Source organism: Podarcis filfolensis, assembly GCF_964270895.1.
Source record: "Podarcis filfolensis genome assembly, chromosome: 3".
Classification (NCBI taxonomy): Eukaryota; Metazoa; Chordata; class Lepidosauria; order Squamata; family Lacertidae; genus Podarcis; species Podarcis filfolensis.
The window spans coordinates 122,216,843-122,225,770 of NC_139606.1; the positions used below are offsets into that span (position 1 = coordinate 122,216,843).

General features: G+C 47.9%; 1 protein-coding gene across 1 annotated transcript; it reads left to right on the forward strand.

Annotated features, from left to right (window-relative positions):
* Window positions 1–3,312: 3,312 nt before the first annotated feature.
* LOC310758500 (uncharacterized protein) lies at window positions 3,313–8,231 on the forward strand. Its single transcript, XM_083605024.1, has 5 exons — window positions 3,313–3,814; window positions 4,010–4,091; window positions 4,553–4,635; window positions 5,368–5,494; window positions 6,054–8,231. The coding sequence occupies exons 1-5, from the start codon at window positions 3,353–3,355 to the stop codon at window positions 8,225–8,227; spliced, it is 2,928 nt and encodes a 975-aa protein (XP_083461150.1). The 5' UTR covers window positions 3,313–3,352; the 3' UTR covers window positions 8,228–8,231.
* The last annotated feature ends 697 nt before the right edge of the window (window positions 8,232–8,928 follow it).

The window sequence follows — 8,928 nt, forward strand, 5'->3', positions numbered from 1 at the left end:
TGCCTCCCCCAGACTGAAGAGGAAGCCTTGGGGACTCGGAGGGGACCCAAAGGACATCTAGTCCAGCCCTGCAATGCAGGAATCTCAGCTCAGTTCCCCATTGCAGGCGCCATCCACCTTCTGCTCAGAAACCTCCAAGGAAGGAGAGGCCGCCATCTCTCCTGGGGGTGACAGGGCCCAAGAGCTTAGTCGGGATCTCCTTTCTCCAGGAGGGGGGCTCAGGAGGTCTTGCATCCAAGAGGAGAGGCCATGGTGGGAAGGAGGGGCAGGGTGGTCTAATGGTTAGAGTGCCGGACTGAGACAGGGTTCGGTTCGCCATGAAGCTCCCTGGGTGAGCTTGAGTCAGTCACCATCTCTTCGCCTCGCCTTCCTCACAGGGTGAAATAGGGAGGAGGAGAATCACGTATTCCACCTTGAGATCCTGGGAAGATGAAAGTGGTCTGTACGTGTAATAAATAAATCCCAGGGTGCGAGTGGGGTGAAAGAGGCAGCCCCCTCCACGTGCTGAGAGTAAGTGGTAGACCCTCTCTCAACAGCCCCCTCTGCTCAAGCTAAAAGGCAAAGGTACCCCTGCCCGTACGGGCCAGTCGTGTCCGACTCTGGGGTTTCGTGCCCATCTCGCTTAAGAGGCCGGGGGCCAGCGCTGTCCGAAGACACTTCCGGGTCACGTGGCCAGCGTGACAAGCTGCATCTGGCGAGCCAGCGCAGCCCACGGAAACGCCGTTTACCTTCCCGCTAGTAAGCGGTCCCTATTTATCTACTTGCACCCGGGGGTGCTTTCGAACTGCTAGGTTGGCAGGCGCTGGGACCGAGCAGCGGGAGCGCACCCCGCTGTGGGGATTCGAACCGCCGACCTGATGATCGGCAAGTCCTAGGCACTGAGGTTTTACCCACAGCGCCAAATTCCCCAAGTCCCCTGGCAAGGAGGCTGGGTTGTTAAAGCACTCTAGGAATTGCGGGACAGAGCGCTCTCCTATCCACTCACCGCATCCTGAAGAAACTACGGTTCCCAGGATTCTTGGGAGGAAGCCATAACTCTTGAAAGGGCTCTGGTCCTGCTTGGCAGATGCACCACGGGTCCGGGGTCTTCTTATTGGCCTTTATAATAATAATAATAATTTATTAGTTATACCCACCTGGCTGGGTTTCCCCAGCCACTCTGGGCGGCTTCCAACAAAAGATTAAAAATACTTTAAAACATTAGTGATTCAAAACTTCCCTAAACAAGGTTGCCTTTAGAAACAAGGATCTTAGGAATAATAGGCCCAAATAAATAGGCTGTCTTCTTGTTTCGTTAGTGCATCACAAAATGGGCAGAGATGTCCGCAGCCGGGGCTCAGGATGCGGGCTCTTGGTTCGTGAATCGGTTTAAACCAAAGCAGGAACAAAGAGGAAGGAGGACAGAAGTGAGTGAGAGCGGTCCCTGTGACCCCCCATGCGCCAGGTCAGGAGCGCCTCTGGCTGGGCTGGGATTCAGCCTCCTCGAGAGTCATTTTCCTCCTCTTCCATCTGAAGTCTCTGGGTGAAGGCGGGAGGAGCCTGTGATTGACAGCAGAGCCAGGCCGGAGTGGGGGTGCAGTTCCTCCGAAAGGCCACCAGGGGCCGGAGCCTCTCTCTCTCTCTCTGATTGGCTGCCCAGCCAGTCAAAGGGGGCGGAGCCAGCACTTTGGGCGGGAAAAGAAAAGGAGCCCTTTCTGAGGGAGTTTTTAGTCAGGGACAGAGAAGAGCAAATTATTGATCATTATTATGATTATTTTATCATTTATACCCCTCCCATCCGGCTGGGCTCCCCCAGCCACTCTGGGCAGCTTCCAGCACATATAAAGCCATAGTAAAACGTCGACCCTGAAAAGCGAAGCTTCCCCAAAGAGGGCCTTAAAGTGAGACAGGGCTCCTTTGGAAAGGGGGCAGAAATAGGGATCCGGAGAGGCCTGGACTGAGGGAGAAGTGGCTCTGGATGGAGCCTCTCTGAGGAGAATCTGGTCTCTGGCCAGAGGAAGAGCCGCTGGAGCCTCTGGGGAAGGCAGGCAGACAGGCAGACGGATGGACAGACGGGCGGCACATGGGGGGCTGAGTCTGGGGCAGGAGAGGGAGAAGCCGTGGGAAGACCCTCTGAACCAGAGCTGTCCACTTTCAGATTGGAAAAGAAGGGATCCGCAGCCTCCCCTGTCCCGGGGACAGTCGACGGGATATCTAACAATCCGGGATCGCGGCGGGAAGCGGCGCTGGAATCAGGGAATTTCCTGCAAAAAAAGGAAAGGTTGACAGCTATGCTCTGACCGGGGTCTCCTTCCCGTCTGGAGGGGAGAGGTCTTCCCGAAGGAGAAGGGGATCCCGAGGTCGGTAATCTTATTTGGAAAGACCTCTGCAGTGGCATTGCTCAGAGAATCGGGTCAAGGACGAAACAATATTGTGGAACAATAATGAACATTCAAATTTAAAGAGACCATTCAACATGTACTACTCTGTTTAGGCCTGTGACAGCTTTCTGTTTAGTTTAATAATAACTTAACTTCTGCCTGAAAGAATGCCTCTCCTGACCCAACTTTCTCTCACCAACTTTTTGTGTTAAAAAAAAAAGCTTTTCTGGTTTGACCAACTCCTGCTTCAGACTGCAAATCACTAGGTTTTCCCTCACACAAGACCCGCACCCCCGACAGCCTGTGGCAAACGGTAGGAATTTGGTGGGTCAACGATAATGAGTCTGCGACATATTAGTTGGTGCTTAGCGGTGGGCTCTGCTCCAGAGGCTCTTCAGAGATTGGGGTCCAAGTGAACCCCTCATGTCAGCACCTTGAACGGAGCCCCATTGTTGTGGGGACTCCATGGGGAGGGGTAGACGCATGGATGCCCCCGGAGATCCTTGGAGAAAAAGGTGGGATAGAAATGCCATTAATAAAGAAAGGCAGCCCAGCCAGTCATCTGGGTCTTAGTAATCACAGCATCCTTTTCTCAGTCCTCACAGACTGACGGTTTAATTATCTGTTCTAGGACCTTCCCTGGTTGCCTGGTATCAATCTCAAGCTCACCGGTCGGTAGTTTTTCCTGTTTTTGAAGATGGGGACAACATTTGCCCCCCTCCAGTCTGCAGGAACCTCTCCTGTTCTCCAAGAATCCTCAGAGCTCTAGATGAAGGCTCTGAGCTTACATCCCCAAGCTCCTTCAGTACCTTGGATGAAAGTTCAGTCAGGGATATAGTGCAGTCCAGCCCTGGCTCCTAGCAAGACTCAGCCACGCTTGCTCAGGAAACATTTCTCTTCTCCTGACCAAGTATCAGTCTGATAACAGACCAATATGTTTGCTTTGTAGGCTTTGCTAGTACCTCTAAATCGGACCATCAGAACTTGGCAGAATGCAAAAGGATTCCTTCCGATCTCTTGGAGGCTTCATGAGAGCCCAGATGGATGAGCAAGACTCAGCTGACCCTGAAGCGGGAGGAGGCCCTGCCCTCCAAACTGGGAGCAGTGGGAGATTATGGGAAAACTCAGAGCAGAAGATCCCAGGTGAGGAGGACACCCTCTGCTCAGAGGTGCAGAACCAGCAGTTGACGCAGTCCGGCTCTCAGGAGACCAAAGGACCCCGAGAGGCTTGCGGCCGACTCCACCACCTTGACTGTCAGTGGCTGAAGCCAGAAAGTCATACGAAAGCTGAGATGCTGGACCTGGTGATCTTGGAGCAGTTCCTGGCTGTCCTTCCGCTGGAGATGGAGAGCTGGGTGAGGGAATGTGGAGCGGAGACCAGTTCCCAGGCTGTAGCCCTGGCTGAAGGTTTCCTCCTGAGTCAGGCGGAGGAGAGAAAGCAAGCAGAGCAGCAGGTGAGAGAGACTTTCCTCTGGAAACTCCCAAGGGGCTCCAGGCAAGACAGGGAGCCTTCCAAGATGCTCTCCTAACGGCTCGCCCTCTTTGGAGAAGCAAGGGATGAGATCTGCTCCCCTAAAGTGTTTGCTCCGATCTTTCTTTTTCTAATCCTTCTCCCCATTCTCTGTTTTAAATCCTTGTTACTCTTTTAGGAAAAGGGTCTCTTTGCGGAAATGGGCCTGGATTCCTGTGAGGCAGAAAAGACTCCGTTGGACGCCAGAGGGAGGCCACTGGGTAAGGAGGAACTCGTCTTTCTTCTCATTCTGTGGATCTTGAAACTAATCTTTGGGTTCTGTTCACATTTGGGGGGGGAGGCACTTGGGGCCAAGAGCCCAAAGGGGGGGGAGAGATATATTTTGACAGAACAAAAATTTGAAATGGGTACAATGTCAAAATGCACTCAACAAGCAAGACCTTTTCTATGGCACATCTATGGCACTTATCTCCAAGTGCCGAACCTCTAGTTATAGGTAGGTAGCCGTGTTGGTCTGCCGTGGTTGGAAAAAGAAAAAAAATCCCTTCCAGTATCACCTTAGAGACCAACTAAGTTTGTTATTGGTATGAGCTTTCATGTGCATGCACACTTCTTCAGATACACTGAAACAGACTTCTGAAAGAGACTTCTGTTTCAATGTATCTGAAGAAGTGAGAGACGCAGGAGCTGATGGCTTGCCATTGACTTTTGTCTTTTGCAGGTGAGAGATGGATGCCCCCCAGACCTCCTCATCCATCTTTTCATGAGAACGGAGGAGAAGCAGCAGCTGTGGAAACAGATCTGGTATGGGGAAAGAGCTTTGTGGGGAAAGAGTCAGAGGAGTGGGGCAGCCAGGGAGCCTCTGGGCCGGAAAGAATTTCTCCTCCTCTTGGCTTCTGTCAAAGCCTCGGTCCTGAACAAAGATGGACAATGCCATTCAAGGTTTATGTGCTGACAGGAATGAACAGCCATCTCTCCTTAGCTGGGCTTCGGAATGTCACTATTTATATGATTTATCAGTAGCTGCAGCTATATTTCTATATTGATCTAATCAGGCTTCTAAGCAGTTGAGAAGCTTCCAAGAAGTTGAGAAGCCGTAACAAACAGTGGCTGGGATTCACCTCAGCAGCCCCATCAGCTGTAGAAGGGGAATCCCCCTCCTCCCCCTCTCTGTGCCCCCATGAGCCCCTTGAAGTTGGCTGTAGGGCAGAGGGAGGGTCCCATCGCCCCCCAAGCATCGCACAGCAGGAGTAGAGAAGGGAGCATTCTGTCTGGCAGACAGGAATACTTCCACAGACAGAATAATTTGAAGTTACACCCATTCACACCCATTCACACAAAGATTAATACCCATCATTAAAATGCACAGTAAAATAAATCAACTGAAATGCTAAAATAAGCATCCAGACCTAAAACGTGCAGCAAAATAATCCCATTAAAACAACACAACAATGAATGGGCAGAAAACAACTGAGCAATGTGTAGTAGATAATCTTTATGCTGTCTCAGAAGAGGACCTTTTTCCTTTTCCTTCAGGGTCCTCTGTGCTTTGAAGATGTCGCTGTGTATTTCACAGAGGAGGAGTGGGCGTTGCTGGATCCTGACCAGAGAGCTCTGCATAAGGAAGTCATGGAGGAGAACCGTGCGACTGTGGACTCTCTCAGTAAGGATTCCTGCTGGACTATAATATATGTTTTGAAATACACACACACACCTGTGAGAATCCTGCAATATTTTGCTGGCGCTTGACAGCATCTGGGATTCTCATTCCCCACAGCTCACCTTGAATCTACAGTTCTGTCTGCGAATATTCTTGCCCCACATATGCCTTTTTAAACCATGACCAGGCTGGTCTGAGCTGCCCAGACCTTCTTGAATGTAACCTTCCATGTGTTGGCAGGAGTAGCGGCTTCTGTGTGGTTTTCTGTTTTTGCTTCTGTCGCTTTCTGGTTGACCAAAGAGACAACTGGCCTTGCAGATGGAGGAGATTCCATGATTAGGCCAAACAAGATCTTTTCCGGAAGATGCCAGGCTGTTTGAATCTCAGGTTCCCATCAATCTGTGTGTCATTGAGAGTCAACAAAGGCAGTGAACCCTGTAGTAAGACCTCAGATCTAACTCCCTTCCGTTCTTCATCTATCACAAACATTCATTAGCAGTCTTCCATAATTTGGGGCTCCATTTCTTCCTGAGGCTCTAATCAGTTTCTCTCTTTGATGCAGGTGCTGATGGATTGGAAATTATGAACAAGGGGAACCGTGACAACATTCACACAGTGGGGAAGTTGTATAAATATTTGGAGTGTGGAGAGAGTTATAGTCTGAGCTCCCATTCTACTTCCCATAAAATATATCCTATTGGGAAAAATCGTTATCGGTACTTGGAAGATGGTAAGACGTTTCGTCAGAACACATTTCTCACTTTCCCTAAAAGAACTCACGGCAGGGAGAAACCCCATCAGTGTTTGGAATGTGGGAAGAGCTTCACTCGCAAGAATAGTCTCACTTTCCATAAAAGAATTCATACAGGGGAGAAACCCCATCAGTGCTTAGAATGTGGGAAGAGCTTTAGTCACAGGGCTGTGCTCAAGGCCCATCAAAGAAGTCATACAGGGGAGAAACCATACAAGTGCTTGGAATGTGAAAAGAGCTTCAAACTGAAGAGACATCTCACTTATCATCAAGCAATTCACAGTCGGGAGAGACCATATCAGTGCTTGGAGTGTGGGAAGAGCTTCAGTTGGAAGGACCGTCTCATATACCATCAAAGGATTCATATAGGGGAGAAGCCATATAAATGCTTTGAATGTGGAAGGGGCTTCAGGAAAAGGGTCCATCTTACTTCCCATCAAAGAATTCATACAGGGGAGAAACTATATCAGTGCTTGGAATGTGGGAAGAGCTTCAACCACAGGGGTCATCTCGCTTCCCATCAAAGTATTCATACAGGGGAGAAACCATATCAGTGCTTGGAATGTGGGAAGAGCTTCAGCCAGAGGGGTCATCTCACTTCCCATCAAAGTATTCATACAGGGGAGAAACCATATCAGTGCTTGGAATGTGGGAAGAGCTTCAGTCGGAAGGACTGTCTCATATCCCATCAAAGTATTCATACAGGGGAGAAACCATATCAGTGCTTGGAATGTGGAAAGAATTTTAGTCGGAAGTATACCCTTACTTCACATGAAAGAATTCACAGAGGAGAGAAACCATATAAATGCTTTGAATGTGGAAGGGGCTTCGTTAGGGGCTGCCAACTCACTTCCCATCAAACAATTCACACTGGGGAGATACCCCATCAGTGCTTAGAATGTGGGAAGAGCTTCACTAGGAAGAATAGTTTCACTTCCCATCAAAGAATTCATACAGGGGAGAAACCGTATCAGTGCTTGGAATGTGGAAAGAAGTTCACCTGGAAAAAAACTTTCACATCCCATCAAATAATTCATACAGGGGAGAAACCGTATCAGTGCTTGGAATGTGGAAAGAGCTTCAGTCACAAGCAGGGTTTCACTTATCATCAAATAATTCATACAGGGGAGAAACCGTATCAGTGCTTGGAATGTGGAAAGAGCTTCAGGCAGAAAGCTAAGCTCACAGATCATCAAATAATTCATACAGGGGAGAAAACATATCAGTGCTTGGAATGTGGAAAGAGCTTTAGTCGCAAAAATAGTCTCACTTCCCATCAAAGAATTCATACAGGGGAGAAACCATATCAGTGCTTGGAATGTGGAAAGAGCTTCAGTCAGAAGTACCATCTCATATCCCATCAAAGAATTCATACAGGGGAGAAACCACATCAGTGCTTAGAATGTGGGAAGAGCTTCAGTCAGAAGTACCATCTCATATCCCATCAAAGAATTCATACAGGGGAGAAACCATATCAGTGCTTGGAATGTGGGAAAAGCTTTAATCACAAAAATAGTCTCACTTCCCATCAAAGAATTCATATAGAGGAGAAACCATATCAGTGCTTGGAATGTGGGAAGAGCTTCAGTCGGAAGGACCGTCTCATACCCCATCAAAGAATTCATACAGGGGAGAAACCATATCAGTGCTTGGAATGTGGAAAGAATTTTAGTCGGAAGGATACCCTTACTTCACATGAAAGAATTCACCGTGTGGAGAAACCATATCAGTGCTTGGAATGTGGGAAGAGCTTTAGTCGACAGAATAGTCTCACTTCCCATCAAAGAATTCATACAGGGGAGAAACCATATCAATGCTTGGAATGTGGAAAGAGCTTCAGTCAGAAGGATACCCTTAGGACCCATCAAACAATTCACCGTGAGGAGAGACCATATCAGTGCTTGGAATGTGGAAAGAGCTTCAAATGGAAGAAAAGTCTCACTTACCATCAAGGAACTCACAGCAGGGAGAATCATGGTATTTGAAGATGGGTCTCCTATGTCCTCTCAATCTCCTCTTTTCTGGGCTAAGCCTACCCAGCTCCTTCTCTCGTTCCTTAAAAGGCTTGGTTTCCAAATGCTTGATTATACTGGTCACCCTTCTCTGCACAGATTCCAACTTCTCAATATCCTCCTTTGATTGTGACATCCAGAATTGAGCACAGGACTCCAGGTGTGGTCTGACCAAGGCAGACGGGAACATAGTATTACTTCCCATGACCTGGACATTAGACGTCTGTTGAGATAGCCTGAAATAGCATTAGCTTATTTTGCTACTGACTCACCTTGTTGACTCACGTTAAGCTTTTGGTGTCCTAAGAGCCTTAGATCCTTTTCACATGTGCTGCTGGCAAACGTGGTGTTTTACATAGAATCATAGAATTGTATTTTTTTTTAACTTTTAATAAATTTTTATTCAATACGCATTAAAATACATACATAATCACGACAAAAGAAAATACAAAAGAGAAAAACAAATACATCTATCCAAGGAAAAGGAATTAGAGAATATTTTGTCTCTTTTCATATTTACAGTTATTTATACCTCTGTAAAATGCTATTCATGATAACACAGTGAAATGAAATGTAAGATATCAGAATAAAGAAAAAGGGAACAAAAGGAGAATAAAAAAGTAAAAAAAAAACAGGTCATATATTGTAATGGTTATATGGGGTTGCTCGTGCGT